General features: G+C 40.6%; 1 protein-coding gene across 1 annotated transcript in view; it reads left to right on the top strand.

Annotated features, from left to right (window-relative positions):
* dthd1 (death domain containing 1) overlaps positions 1-12,605 on the top strand; it is a 37,017-nt gene extending 24,412 nt beyond the window's left edge. Inside the window, exon 6 of the mRNA XM_063042460.1 lies at positions 12,307-12,605. Within this exon, the coding sequence (XP_062898530.1) occupies positions 12,307-12,605 (299 nt within the window). The remainder of the gene's footprint in view (positions 1-12,306) is intronic.
* Positions 12,606-15,883: the final 3,278 nt, after the last annotated feature.

Here is a 15,883-nt window from a genome sequence, read left to right as displayed (position 1 = left end):
TAGAAGGAGTGGATTGGGACAATTTGTTTTATGGGAAGAATGTAATAGAGAAATGGAGATCATTTAAAGGTGAAATTTTGAGAATACAGAATCTTTATGTTCCTGTGAGGTTGAAAGGAAAAGTTAAAAGTTTCAGAGAGCCATGGTTTTCAAGGGATATCGGAAACTTGGTTCGGAAAAAGAGAAATACCTACAATAAATATAGGCAGCATAGAGTAAATGAGGTGCTCGAGGAATATAAAGAATGAAAAGAGAGTCTTAAGAAAGAAATTAGAAAAGCTAAAAGAAGATATGGGCAACACACATCAAAGTTGCTGGTGAACGCAGCAGGCCAGGCAGCATCTGTAGGAAGAGGTGCAGTCGACGTTTCAGGCCGAGACCCTTCGGCAGTCCTGACGAAGGGTCTCGGCCTGAAATGTCAACTGCATCTCTTCCTACAGATGCTGCCTGGCCTGCTGCGTTCACCAGCAACTTTGATGTGTGTTGCTTGAATTTCCAGCATCTGCAGAATTCCTGTTGTTTGCAAGAAGATATGGGGTTGCTTTGGCAAGTAAGGTGAAAATAAATCCCAAGGTTTTCTACCGTTATATTAACAGCAAAAGGATAGTGAGGGATAAAATTGGTCCCTTAGAGAATCAGAGTGGACAGCTATGTGTGGAGCCAAAAGAGATGGGGGAGATTCTGAACAATTTCTTTTCTTCGATATTCACTAAGGAGAAGGATATTGAATTGTATAAGATAAGGGAAGCAGGTAGGGAAGTTATGGAAACTATGATGATTAAAGAAGAGGACCTTTTAAGGAATATAGAGGTGGATAAGTCTCCGGGTCCTGACAGGATATTCCCTAGGACCTTGAGAGAAGTTAGTGTGGAAATAGCAGGAACTCTGACAGAAATATTTTGAATGTCGTTAGAAACAGGGATGGTGCCAGAGGATTGGCATATTGCTCATGTTGTTCCACTGTATAAAAAGGGTTCTAAGACTAAACCTAATAATTATCAGCCTGTGAGTTTGACGTCAGTGGTAGGTAAATTGATGGAAAGTAGTCTTAGAGATGGTATATATCATTATCTGGATAGGCGGGATCTGATTAGGAACAGTCAACATGGATTTGTATGTGGAAGGTCATGTTTGACAAATCCTATTGAATTTTTTGAAGAGGTTACTAGGAAAGTTGATGAGGGTAAAGCGGTGGATGTTGTCTATATGGACTTTAGTAAGGCCTTTGACAAGGTCGCACATGGAAGATTGGTTAGGAAGGTTCAATCATTAGGTATTAATATTGAAGTAGTAAAATGGATTCAGCAGTGGCTGGATGGGAGACACCAATGAGTGGTGGTGGATAACTGTTTGTCAGATTGGAGGCCGGTGACTAGTGGTGTGCCTCAGGGATCTGTACTGGATCCAATGTTATTTGTCATATATATTAATGATCTGGATGATGGGGTGGTGAATTGGATGAGTAAGTATGCAGATGATCCTAAGATGGGTGGAGTTGTGGATAATGAAGTAGGTTTTCAGAGCTTGTAGAGAGATTTAGGCCAGTTAGAAGAATGGTCTGAAAGATGGCATATGTAGTTTAATGCTGATAAATGTAAGGTGCTACATTTTGGTAGGACTAATCAAAATAGGAACATACATGTTAAATGGTAGAGCATTGAAAAATGCAGTAGAACAGAGGGATCTAGGAATAATGGTGCATAGTTCCCTGAAGGTGGAATCTCATGTGGATAGGGTGGTGAAGAAAGCTTTTGGTGTGCTGGCCTTTATAAATCAGAGCATTGAGTATAGGAGTTGGGATGCAATGTTGAAATTGTACAAGGCATTGGTGAGGCCAAATTTGGAGTATTGTGTACAGTTTTGGTCACCGAATTATAGGAAAGATGTCAACAACTTAGAGAGAGTACAGAGAAGATTTACTAGAGTGCTACCAGGGTTTCATCACCTAAGTTACAGAGAAAGGTTGAACAAGTTGGGTCTTTATTGTTTGGAACGTGGAAAGTTGAGAGGGGACTTGATAAAGGTATTTAAAATTATGAGGGGGATAGATTGAGTTAACGTGGATAGGCTTTTTCCATTGAAAGTGGGGGAGATTCAGACAAGAGGACTTGAGTTGAGATTTAAAGGGCAAAAGTTTAGGGGTAACATGAGGGGGAACTTCTTTACTCAGAGAGTGATAGCTGTGTGGAATGAGCTTCCAGCAGAAGTGGTTGAAGCAGGTTCAATGTTGTCATTTAAAGTTAAATTGGATAGTTATATGGACAGGAAAGGAATGAAGGGTTATGGGCTGAGTGCAGGTCAGTGGGACTAGGTGAGAGTAAGTGTTCGGCACGGACTAGAAGGGCTGAGATGGCCTGTTTCTGTGCTGTAATTGTTATATGGTTATATGTTTAAAATCAAACTACAAGTGGACTATTTTAAACCAAATTTAATTGTTCCTCAAGAACAAAATCCATTATATATCCTTAATATGTGAATAGCATCTATATATTTTTTTCTAATAAGCACTAGTTCATTTTGATCTGCTCTTGAATCTTCTAGCTTAAAATGCTTTCTCAAACCACAAAACTCTGCAACTAGATTGACAGCTGCAACTCCCAAGCTTAGCATTTTTGTGGTTGAAGAATACATCAATGACAGAAAAAAAAGGAAAAGTGATAGAGATAGTGCACCACTGTTCCCAAGGAGACGTTGGAGTGTGTGTAACTAGGTACTTGAAATGCCCCAATAAAAAAAGTCAGATTTAAGTGGAGAGGCCATTGTGGGAGTAGTCATTGTATAAGTTGGCCAGTGTTGGAGTATAGAGTTCAGGCTTTGGCTCATAGAAGCTTCATTGAAGAGAGGTGAAGGTGGAAGTAGATTTTTCTTCATTTAATTTTTTTTCTTCCTTATTGCAGTGGGACAGTGGGAATGCCAGGCAAGGTAGTGGAATGCTCCTCTTGCGAAGACAGGGAGACCTCCAGTGTCCCTAATGATGACTTTTGCAGAAGTGCGTTCAGCTGCAGGCTCTCTCAGACTGTCTTAAGGAATTGAAGATGGAGCTGGATGAACTACAGATCATTCTGGAAGTTGAGGGACTAATCAACAGGACATATAGGGAGGTAGTTACACCCAAGACTCAGGGTAATTGTCAGGAGGGGAAAAGGGAATAGGCAGCCACTGTGGAGTACACCTGTGGCCGAACCCCTCAACAACAGGTTTACTGCTTTGGATACTGTTGCAGGGGGATGACCTAGAAAAGGAAAGTCACAGCAGACTGGTCTCTGGCACCTAGTCTGGCTCTGTGGCTCAGAAGGGTAAGGAAGAGAAGAGGTGAGTTGCAGTGATAGCGGATTCTTTGATTAGGAGAACAGACAGGAGGTTCTGTGGATGAGTACAAGATTCCCAGATGGCATGTTGCCTCCCAGGATTGAGTCTTGGTTTGAGTCCACAGCATTCTTAGGTGAGAGGGATGGACCAGATCACCACCAGTGACTTGGAAAGATGATGAGAACCTACAAAATGATTTCACGGAGTTAGGGGCTAAGTTAAAGGACAGGATCTCCAGGGTTGTGATCTTAGGATTGTTATCCATGGCACATGTTAGTGAGGTCAAAAATAGGAAGATAGTACAATTTAACATATGGCGGGAGGGAGGGCTTCAGATATTTTTGGATCTTTGAGCTTTTTTGCAGAGAGGGTGGAACTTGTACAGAAGTGGCATTTTGAACCTAAGCTGGAGAGGGACTAATATCCTTGCAGGAAGGTTTGTTGGTTAGCATGGGGGGTGGGGGGTGTTAAATTAGAGTTGCAGGGGGATGGGAACCAGAGCGTCAGAGCAGATGGTGGAGTGGCTGTAGGGAAAGATGTTGTTAATCCTACATGCAAAGTCAGGAATTGAAAGATTTGAGCATGATGAGACTAATATTATGAGTTCTGTACATTTCAATATAAGAAAGGCAGATTAACTTAGGGGATGGAACAGCATGTGGAATTATGACGTTATTGCCATTAGTGAAACTTGGTTGCAGGAGGGGCAGAACAGGCAGCTCAGTGTTTCAGGCTTCCATTTCTTTAGACATGAGCAAGGGGGGGGCAGTTAAAAGAAGGGGTGGCATTATGAGTTGGGAAGAATGTCATGCCAGTGCACAGGCAGGACAGACAAGATTTCTCTATTGAGGCTGTATGGGTGGAACCGAGGAATAAGAAAGGAATGGCCACATTAGTAGGATTATGTTATAGACCACCCAACAGTCCATGGGAATTAGAGGACAAATTTGTTGAAAGAAAAATAAGATTGTGATAGTAGGTGATTTTAACTTTCTGTGTCTTGACTGGGACTGCTACACTGCTTGGGATAGAGATTGTCAGATAAGTTCAGGGAAGTTTCCTTAATTAGCACATAGAGGTCCCAATAAGAGGGAGTGTGATATGTGATCTCCGTTTAAGGAATGGGACAAAGCAGGTGATAGAAGCTTGTGTAGGGGAACACTTTGTATCTAGTGATTATCATGACATTAGTTTCAAGATAATTATGGAGAAGATAATTATGTTGGCACGTGGCCAAGTGGCAACGTGTTGTGTCCTTAAGCAAGGCACTTAACCACTCATTGCTCTGCGACAACAGCGGTGCCAAGCTGTATTGGCCCTAGTACCCTTCCCTTGGACAACATCGGTAGTGTGGAGAGGGGAGACTTGCAGCATGGGCATCTGCCGGTCTTCCATACAACCTTGAACAGGCCTGCGCTCTGGAAACCTTCCAAGGCGAAAATCCGTGGTCTCGCGAGACTAACGGATGCCTAAGAAAAAAATTATGGAGAAGGAGAGGTCTGGTCCTTGGGTTGCGGTTTTAAATTGGAGAAGGGCCGATTTTGATAGTATCAGAAAGGGTCAGTCAAATGTGGATTGGGACAGGTTATTTTCTGGTGAACATGTACTTGGAAAGTGGAAGGCCTTCAAAAGTGAAATTCTGAGAGTACAGAGTTTGTATGTTCCTGTCAAAATAAAAGGTTAAGATAACATCTCTTTATTCTTAACATTCTGAACCAGGGCCTCAATATCTTTTGGTTTTTGAGAGATATTGAGGCCCTGATTAAGAAAAAGAAGGAGGTGCATGGCATGTACAGGCAGGAAGAAGCAACTGAAGTACTTGAGGACTATAAGAAATCCAAGGGAGAGTTTGAAGAAGGAGATCAGGTGGGGTAAAAGAAAGCATGAATTTACTCTAGCAGATAGGTGATGGAGAAACTCAAGGGCTTCTATAGACACAGTACTCATAGCAAAGGATAGTAAGGGATAAAATTAGTCCTCTGAAAGAATAAAGCTGTCATGTCTACATAGAGCTGAAAGAAATGTATTTTTTGTATCTGTATTTATTCAGGAGAGAGACACAGAGTCAATAGAAGTGAGGCAAAGCAGTGAATTCATGGACTGTTTACAGATCACAGAGAAGGAAGAATTTGCCGTCTTGAGGCAAATCTCCAGTGGAGGGGTGGAGGTTAGCTAATGTTGTTTTGTTGTTTAAGAGATGCTCTAAGAAAAGATGGAAATGAAAGGTTGGTGAGCCCAACATCAGTAGTAGGTAAGTTACTGGAAGATATTCTAAGGATCTGGATATGTAAATTTGGATAGACAGGGACTAATTAGGGATAGCCAATATGGCTTTGTGCATTGTAGGTCATGTCTAAGTAATCTTGCAGAGTTTTTTCAGGAAGTTACAAGGGAAACTGATGTAAGCCGGCAGTGGATATTGTCTACGTAGATTTTAGCAAGGTTTTGACAAGGTCCTGCATGGGAAGTGGGTCAAGAAGATTTAGTGGCTTGGCATTCATGGTAAGGTAGTAAATTGGATTAGACATTGGCTTTGTGGGAAGAGACAGAGAGTGGCAGTAGATGGTTGCCTGTCTGACTGAAGGCCTGTGACTAGTGGTGTGCCACAGCGATTGGTGCTGGGTCCATTGTTTTTTTGTTATCTATGTCAATGATTTGGATGATACTGTGGTAAACTGGATCAGCAAATTTGTAGACAACACCTAGATTATTAAAGCTTAACCTGGTATCTGGAAATTGGGCTGAAAAATAGCATATGCAATTTAATGCAGGCAAGTATGAGATGTTGCACTTTGTGAATGCAAACCATGGTAGGATTTACAATGACAGCTAAGACATTGATGAGTGTGGAGAACTACAAATGTAGGAATACAGATCCATAATTACTAGAAAGTGGCATCATGGGTTGAAAGGGTTGTAAAGAAATCTTTTGGCAAATTGGCCTTCGTAAGTCAAAGTATTGAGTACAGGAGTTAGGCTGTTATGTCGAAGGTATGGAAGGTGTCAGCGAGGCCTAGTTGGAGTATTGTGTGCCGTTTTGGTTACCTACCTACAGGAAGAATATTGATAAGATCGAAAGAGTACAGAGAAAATTTACGAGGATATTGCCGGGACTGGAGGACCTGAGTTTTAGGGAAACGTTGGATAGGTTAGAACTTTATTCCATAGAGTATATAGTTGGAGAATGAGGGGAGATTTGATAGAGGTATACAAAATTATGAGGGGTATATGTAGGGTAAATGCAAGCAGGGTTTTTCCACTGAGGTTGTGTGAGACTAGAAACAGAAATTATTGGTTAAGTTGAAAATTGAAATGTTTAAGGGGAAAATGAAGGGGAAGTCTTCAGTCAGAGGGTGGTGAGAGTGTGGGGCAAGCTGCCACTGGAAGTGGTGGATGCAGGTTCGATTTCAACATTGTAGAGAAATCTGGATATCTACATGGTTGGGAGCGGAATGGAGGGCTATGATTCAGATGCAGGTCGATGGGACTAGGCAGATTAACAGGTCGGCATGACTAAATGGGCTGAAGAACCTGTTTCCGTGCTGTAGAATTTTATGACTATAACTCTAGATAGAGAAGAAAAGTCAAAGGGCTTATGAAGAATTTTACAGCTATTTATATAAGAATGATCATATCTACCAAGCTTCTCCCAGATGCAAAGTAAGGACTTAATTGTTTTTGGTTATTACCTAACTTTTACTTTAAATGGAGAATTCAAATGTTATATTTCCTCAACATAGCACTAATTTATAAATGAATTCCTACTCTAATCGATAAATTAGTTACAGTACATATGAATATTATAAATCATATTCAGAATTAAATGGAACAGTTAATCCTAAAACTTTCTTGTTCTTTCTTTGATGAGAACTTTATGATGTTTGCACGTTTCAATACTTCTTCATGCACCAGTGAGGTTACTCTACTTCCCAGCAACAGTGTTTGTGATTTTTTGTTTATATTTTAATTCTTTATTCCTAATGACCTTGAAGCAGGGCATTTGGTCCATCAAGCCAGTACTGGCTTTTAGAGCATTCCCATCATAGAACATGCTCTTTAGCCCACAATACCTGGGACAACTACGATACCAATTTTATCTGTACCTTCACATGATCTATGTCTCTCAACATCCTGCCTGTGAATGTGCCTGTCCAAATTCTTCACAAGCTTTACCATCTGATCTGCTTTCACTGTCCCCGCTGGCAATGATCTCCAGCACCTACCTCTCAGTGCAAAAAACTTATCACGCAAGTGTCCTTTAAACTTTGTCCCTTTCACTACATGACTATGTCCTCTGTATTTAACGTATCCATTCTAGGAAAAAGATCCTGACTCTTCACCCTGCCTATGTCTCCTACAGTTCTCTATACTGTATATCAAGCAGGTTACTCCCTCAGACACTCCTCATCTTATTTCTCTATAACCGATTGTATTGCATATACCCATCTGCTCACTGCTCTTCTGCTGTCCATTTACACATGGGCAATTTACAGAAGCTAATTCACCTATGAAACAACATGGCTTTGACATGTGAGAGAAGGGAAGGATTGCCCAGAAGAAACCCATGCAGTCACTAAAAACACGTGGTCTCCACACAGATCTCATCCGAGCCAGGATTGATTTCCATATCTCTAGCGTTGTGCCACACATAAGAAGTGGTATTTGGAATCCACACCTCTAAAGAGGGGTAATGGATGTTAACCTGAGTGGGACGCAAAGATCCAAAATCCTTGGCATTGATTATCAGTTAAAACATTTCCTACAATTGAAATGTATGAATTGGAGACAAAACATGAATATAGCATCTGACATTATTATTGTAGGTACAGAATTCTATATTAGATATTGTAATGTTTGGGTAAAAAAGGCTTATTTTTCAGGACATAGGATGTTAGCAAGATTTTAGTCCTTTACATATAATGAAAGAGCTTGTATTCAGTAGTATGCTTCAATTAATTGATTACTAGCTGCTTAGGCTTGGCAGCTGACAAAGAAGTTCAAAGAAATGCAAATACTAGAAATCTGAAATAAAAATGGAAAATGTTGGAAACAAATGAGGGAAGAGGAAAGGGCAGGCAGAGCAGGATTCCCCTGTGGCCATTCCCCTCAACAACAAGTATACCGCATTGGATACTGTTGGGGGGATGACTTACCTGGGACAAGCTGCAGCAGCCAGATCTCTGGCACTGAGTCTGGTTCTGCAGTGCAGAAAGGAGGGTGGAAAAAGAGGAAAGTGGTAGTGATAGGGGACTCAATAGTTAGAGGTACAGATAGGAGGTTCTGTGCTCATGACAGAGAATTCAGGATGATTTGTTGCCTCCCGGGTGCCAGGGTCAAGGATGTGTCTGATCGCTTCCATGACATTCTGAAGTGGGAGGGTGACCAGCCAGATGTCATGGTGCACATTGGTACCAATGACATAGCAAGGAAGAGTGAGGAGGTCCTGGAGAGTGAGTATAGAGAGCTTGGTAGGAAGTTGAAAAGCAGGACCTCAGGATTGCTACCTGTGCTACGTGCCAGTGAGGGTAAGAATAGGATGCTGTGGAGGATGAACACGTGACTGAGGAACTGGAGTAGGGGGCAGGGTTTCAGATTTCAGGATCATTGGGACCTCTTCTGGGGCAGGTGGAACCTGTACAAGAGAGGTGGGTTACAATTGAACTACAAGGGGACCAATATCCTTTCAGGGAGGTTTGTTAGTGCTATTGGGGAGGCTTTATACTAGATTTGCAGGGGGATGGGAACCAGAGTGCCAGAGCTGACAGTGGGGTTAGGGTGAAAATAAATGATGTTGAAAGTTTAAGCAAATCCGCTAATAGAAAGGTTGTGAGTGGTGGTAAAAATCTACTGAGGTGTATATATTTCAATGCTAGGAGTATTGCGGGGAAGGCGGTTGAGTTGAGGGTGTGGATTGACATGTGGAATTATGACATTATAGCAATTAGTGAAACTTGGCTACAGGAGGGGCAGGACTGGCAGCTTATTGTTCCAGGGTTCTGATGTTTCAGATGTGATCGAGGCAGAGGAATGAAAGGTGGGGGAGTAGCGTTGCTTGTCAGGGAAAATGTTACAGCAGTGCTCAGGCAGGACAGATTAGAGGGCTTGTCTTCTGAGTCCTTATGGATGGAGCTGAGAGACAGGAAAGGTATGGCCACATTAGTGGAGTTGTATTATAGACCACCCAATAGTCAGCGAGAATTGGAGGAGCAAATCTGCAGAGAGATAGCAGGCAACTGCAGGAAACATAAAGTTGTGGTGGTAGGGGATTTTAATTTTCCACATATTGATTGGGACTCCCATACTGTTACGGGTCTAGATGGGTTAGAGTTTGTAAAATGTGTTCAGGAAAGTTTTCTAAATCAATATATAGAGGTACCAACTGGAGGGGATGCAATATTAGATCTCCTATTGGGAAAAGAGTTAGGACAAGTGACGGAAGTATGTGTAGGGGAGCACTTTGGTTCCAGTGATCATAACACTATTGGTTTCAACTTGATCATGGATAAAGATAGATCTGGTCCTAGGGTTGAGGTTCTAAACTGGAAGAAGGCCAATTTTGAAGAAATGAGAAAGGATCTAAAAAGCGTGGTTTGGGACAGGTTGTTCTCTGGCAAGGATGTGATCGGTAAGTGGGAAGCCTTCAAAGGAGAAATTTTGAGAGTGCGGAGCTCGTATGTTCCTGTCAGGATTAAAGGCAAAGTGAATAGGAATAAGGAACCTTGGTTCTCAAGGGATATTGCAACTCTGATAAAGAACAAGAGAGAGTTGTATGACATGTATAGGAAACAGGGAGTAAATAAGGTACTTGAGGAGTATAAGAAGTGCAAGAAAATACTTAAGAAGGAAATTAGGAGGACTAAAAGAAGACATGAGGTTGCCTTGGCAGTCAAAGTGAAGGATAATCCAAAGAGCTTTTACAGGTATATTAAGAGAAAAAGGATTGTAAGGGATAAAATTGGTCCTCTTGAAGATCAGAGTGGTCGGCTATGTTAAGAACCAAAAGAAATGGGGGAGATATTAAATGGGTTTTTTTGCATCTGTATTTACTAAGGAAACTGGCATGAAGTCTATGGAATTAAGGGAAACAAGTAGTGAGATCATGGAAACTGTACAGATTGAAAAGGAGGAGGTGCTTGAGGCAAATTAAAGTGGATAAATCGCCAGGACCTGACAGGGTATTCCCTCGGACCTTGAAGGAGACTAGTGTTGAAATTGCAAGGGCCCTGGCAGATATATTTAAAATGTTGGTGTCTACGGGTGAGGTGCTGGAGGATTGGAGAATGGCTCATGTTGTTCCATTGTTTAAAAAAGGATCGAAAAGTAATCCGAGAAATTATAGGCCGATAAGTTTGACGTCGGTAGTGGGTAAGTTATTGGAGAGAGTACGAAGAGACAGAATCTACAAGCATTTGGATAGACAGAGACTTATTAGGGAGAGTCAACATGGCTCTGTGCATGATAGATCATGTTTGACCAACCTATTGGAGTTTTTCAAGGAGGTTACCAGGAAAGTGGATGAAGGGAAGGCAGTGGATGTTGTCTACATGGACTTCAGTAAGGCCTTTGACAAGGTCCCGCATGGGAGGTTAGTTAGGAAAATTCAGTCGCTAGGTATACATGGAGAGGTGGTAAATTGGATTAGACATTGGCTCAATGGAAGAAGCCAAAGAGTGGTAGTAGAGGATCGCTTCTCAGAGTGGATGCCTGTGATTAGTGGTGTGACACAGGGATCAGTGCTGGGTCCATTGTTATTTGTCATCTATATCAATGATCTGGATGATAATGTGGTAAATTGGATCAGCAAATTTGCTGATGGTACAAAGATTGGAGGTGTAGTAGACAGTGAGGAAGGTTTTCAAAGCTTGCAGGGGGATTTGGACCGGCTGGAAAAATGGGCTGAAAAATGGCAGATGGAGTTTAATACAGACAAGTGTGAGGTATTGCACTTTGGGAGGACAAACCAAGGTAGAACATACAGGGTAAATGGTAAGGCACTGAGGAGTGCAGAAGAACAGAGGGATCTGGGAATACAGATACAACAATCCCTAAAAGTGGTGTCACAGGTAGTTAGGGTCGTAAAGAGAGCTTTTGGTACATTGGACTTTATTAATCAAAGTATTGAGTATAAGAGCTAGAATGTTATGATGAGGTTGTATAAGGCTTTGGTGAGGCTGAATCTGGAGTATTGTGTTCAGTTTTGGTCACCAAATTACAGGAAGGATATAAATAAGGTTGAAAGAGTGCAGAGAAGGTTTACAAGGATGTTGCCAGGACTTGAAACTCAGTTACCGAGAAAGGTTGAATAGGTTAAGACTTCATTCCCTGGAGCGTAGAAGAATGAGAGGAGACTTGATAGAGGTATATAAAATTATGATGGGTAAAGATAGAGTGAATGCAAGCAGGCTTTTTCCACTGAGGCAAGAGGAGGAAAAAAACCAGAGAACATGGGTTAAGGGTGAGGGGGGAAAAGTTTAAAGGGAACATTAGTGGGGGCTTCTCCACACGGAGAGTGGTGGGAGTGTGGAATGAGCTGCCAGACGAGGTGGTAAATATGGGTTCTTTTCTAACATTTAAGAATAAATTGGACAGATACACGGATGGGGAGGTATTTGGAGGGATATGATCCGTGTGCAGGTCAGTGGGACTAGGCAGAAAATGGTTCGGCACAGCCAAGAAGGGCCAAAAGGCCTGTTTCTGTGCTGTAGTTTTTCTATGGTTTCTATTTAGAAGATTGAAAAGTAAACAGAATTAACATTTCAGATGTTATGACATTATGTACTAATGTCACCAGCATTTTCTATTTATATCATTCAAGAAATTAATCTGATTCATTCCATTTCTCTACACTTTGAATGGCAATCAGTATAGCTGCTGATATTCTAGAAGGTTTATAAAATTTAGATGTATATGGAAACAAGATGATTGGTCACATATGCTCGAGATAAGCATCCATAGGCTTCCAGGTTTTCATGTAACCTTATGTTTCTGTGATGACAGAAACACCGTCTGAGAATCTACTTTATTGGGTAGCCTCAAAAATTTCTGAAGAAGATGCGATGTTGTTTGTGGCATCTCTGCGAATCCGTCGCAGCACCATCCAGCTGGTCAGGCTGACCAATCCTGATGACTTAACAGACCAGATTTACAAATTCCTCAACATGTGGAACAAGAATCTGCCAATGTCTGTAGATAAAATCCAAATCCTTTCCAAACATTTGAGGAAATGTGGAAGAGAAGACTTAGCAGAAGAGTTGCAGTCAAAATATAGTCAAGAAGACCCTGTAAAACTTCTATAAAGTAAGTTTACTGCCTGCACCCTCCAGTGTTCACATCCAGGGTGAAGACATTTTGTGCATATAGCCCTTGATTTTCTATCCATTAAGATAAAACAGAATTGCATGGGAAATTTACTGGTGGGTAAATCTATGTGCCGAGTGCATAGTCAGAAAACCGATACTACATTGAGATGAATTGTTGTTGCCTTGTCTAAGTTGTAAGAAGTAATACAAAGAGTGAAACAAAACTTTTCCTGAATTTCAGAGATGGTAAGTTTATCAAAGAAAGTATTTGTAATTAAATTAACTTGTTTATTGGCTTAAAATTCTTTACCTTGTACCTTATTTCACAATATGTCATATGTAATATTGAGAGTGCATGGTAACTGTGTGTGGTGCGTGTTAGGACTGTGGTATTCAGCATCTTGATTAAATTACTGTAATGAACTGCAGCATAAGTACTTAACAGAATTAACAAGTAAATATTATGCGTATCTGTAAGAGAATAAGCTGTCAATTTATATTGGGATTGGCTTATTGATCAGTGATGAAGCCATTAGTAAATTACATTGATTTTCTACATATGATGAAGTTTTCCTATTCCTCAGTGCTTGAAATGAGTTGCTGCTTCACATGCTAGTTTGTGTTAGTTACATTTTATATATAGATATAATATAATTCAACAGCTCAGTGGCACAGCTCATTGAGTTTCCTGTACCAGTGATCTAGATTCACTTCTGACCTCTGGTGATATCTGTGTGGAGTTTGCATGATCTTCCCATAACTGTGTGGGTTTCCTCTGATGACCTGGTTTTCTTCCACATCCCAGTGTTATGTGGGTTGGTAGGTTAATTTGCCACTATGTAAGTGAATAGTAGAATCTGAGAGTGTTAATTGGAAAGTAGGGAGGATAAAATGAGATTAATTTAGTGCAGGATTACTGTAAGTGCTTGATGGTAGTACGGACTCACAAAGAACTGAGAGGCCTGTTGTCTTGCTGTATGACTTTTTGAAGATATTTTCAATACCAGTTCAGAAGTTTTTTTTCAGAAGGTGCAATTTTCTTCAATTATTTTTAATATGAGTTATTATTCAAAGAGATGAGAGGAAGATTATATAAGATTGCACAATCAAGAGATTACCAGGTGGGGACAGAGGAAACAATTCTCAAAATCTTTTTTAAAAAATCATCCCCACTTACTTGTGGGAATCCCTAGGCTATGACTACTCAGAATTTAGAAGGAGACGACATTGGCACCTGATGGGCTTAGGAAGATTTTCAGGGACCACAAAGCAAGTTTTATTTGAGTTTTAATTATTTTGAGTTGAAACAAACTATTGCTACACACAGATTTCTTGTATCATTGGAACTAGAAGCACACCTGCTTAACAACAGGATTGCACCTTTTTTTTCGCAGACCTGATGAAGAACCTTGGCCCAAAATGTCAACTATTCATTTCCTTCCATAGATGTTGCCTGATTTCCTGAGTTCCTCCAGCATTTGTTGTGTGTTGGTCCAGATTTCCATCATCTCTAATGTCTTTTGTGCCTCCTTGGAGTCAAATTTTCTTCCTGCAGTGCCATAACTAATGGAAATACTTTCAAGTCTGACCATATTTTATGATTTCCATTTTACTTTACATTTATTGTTTCATACTTTGTCAACAGATGTTTTTTTCTTGATGAGTTTAAATCTTATTCTCCTGTTACTCACTTTACACCTCCAGGTTGAGTCAGTAGTGAAGAAGGCGAATGCAATGTTGGCATTCATTTCTAGAGGAATAGAGTATAGGAGCAGGGATGTGATGTTGAGGCTCTATAAGGCGCTGGTGAGACCTCACTTGGAGTACTGTGGGCAGTTTTGGTCTCCTTATTTTAGAAAGGATGTGCTGACATTGGAGAGGGTACAGAGAAGATTCACTAGAATGATTCCGGGAATGAGAGGGTTAACATATGGGGAATGTTTGTCTGCTCTTGGACTGTATTCCTTGGAGTTTAGAAGAATGAGGGGAGACCTCATAAAAAACACTTCGAATGTTAAAAGGCATGGACAGAGTGGATGTGGCAAAGTTGTTTCCCATGATGGGGGAGTCTAGTACGAGAGGGCATGACTTAAGGATTGAAGGGTGCCCTTTCAGAGCAGAAATGCGAAGAAATTTTTTTAGTCAGAGGGTGGTGAATCTATGGAATTTGTTGCCACGGGCAGCAGAGGAGGCCAAGTCACTGGGTGTATTTAAGGCAGAGATTGATAGGTATCTGAGTAGCCAGGGCATCAAAGGTTATGGTGAGAAGGCGGAGGAGTGGGACTAAATAGGAGAATGGATCAGCTCATGATAAAATGGCGGAGCAGACTCGATGGGCCAAATGGCCTACTTCTGCTCCTTTGTCTTATGGTCTTATGGAAATAGGCAATGCTACCATGCTAAAAATATCATCCTTCTTTTGGAAAACCCAACTAACAAGAGGAAGATGAACAATTTTACAATCAGAAGCAAGGAACAACAGGCCATTGCCTTATCCTTCTCCATGTGATCCATGGTTGAGATATGTTTAGAGGCAGTTCATGTTGTGTCATGGGCTTGTCTGGTCTTTCTTTAGCTCCATTCAAGCATCTGGTGAAATGTTAATGGGATTGGCCACAGTGTCTTACACTGGGTCTTCAATACCTGTCACATTGATCACTGATGACACTGAATGGTGCACTGCGGCCTGTGTGCAGCCCATAATTTACATACTTAAATGGCCCGGTTTTGATACTTACACATGACATCTAATAAAAGGGTTCAATGAATTTACCAGTGTGACTTGTCTATTCAGATTGGGCAGAGGTTGTCCCACGGCTAATTTGACACAGTCTGCTTTACATAGAGAGACTTCAGTACGAGATGTAAATGTCTTGTAATTATTCAGAAATGTCTTAAACTACAAAAAAAACCTCCTAATCATAATTCTGTATTAAGCAATTCACATATAATTGGTCTTAAAACTCAACAATTGAATAGATAATTGACTCATTTTGAAGTGAATTTAATTTCTTTATTATTCAAAATCTTCAATACTTTTTGTTATTGGTAATAAACTTTTACCATTTTAAAAGTTAAACACACTTTGAAAGAAATTAATTTTGCTTATCTCATAATCTTTTATAATGGCTAAAACAAGCTATGTTTTAGATGCCAATAAAATTGAACAATGAAAAAGTGAATGTTTACAGGGTTTCAAAATATGGAAGCTACTAGTAAGTATAATGAAAGATAATTATATTCTGCTTCATGGGCTACTTCAGATTTTGCATTAA

Source organism: Mobula hypostoma, chromosome 3, assembly GCF_963921235.1.
Source record: "Mobula hypostoma chromosome 3, sMobHyp1.1, whole genome shotgun sequence".
NCBI classification, from domain to species: domain Eukaryota; kingdom Metazoa; phylum Chordata; class Chondrichthyes; order Myliobatiformes; family Myliobatidae; genus Mobula; species Mobula hypostoma.
Note: the sequence above shows the minus strand (reverse complement) of the source record. Positions and strands in the feature narration are given on the sequence as shown.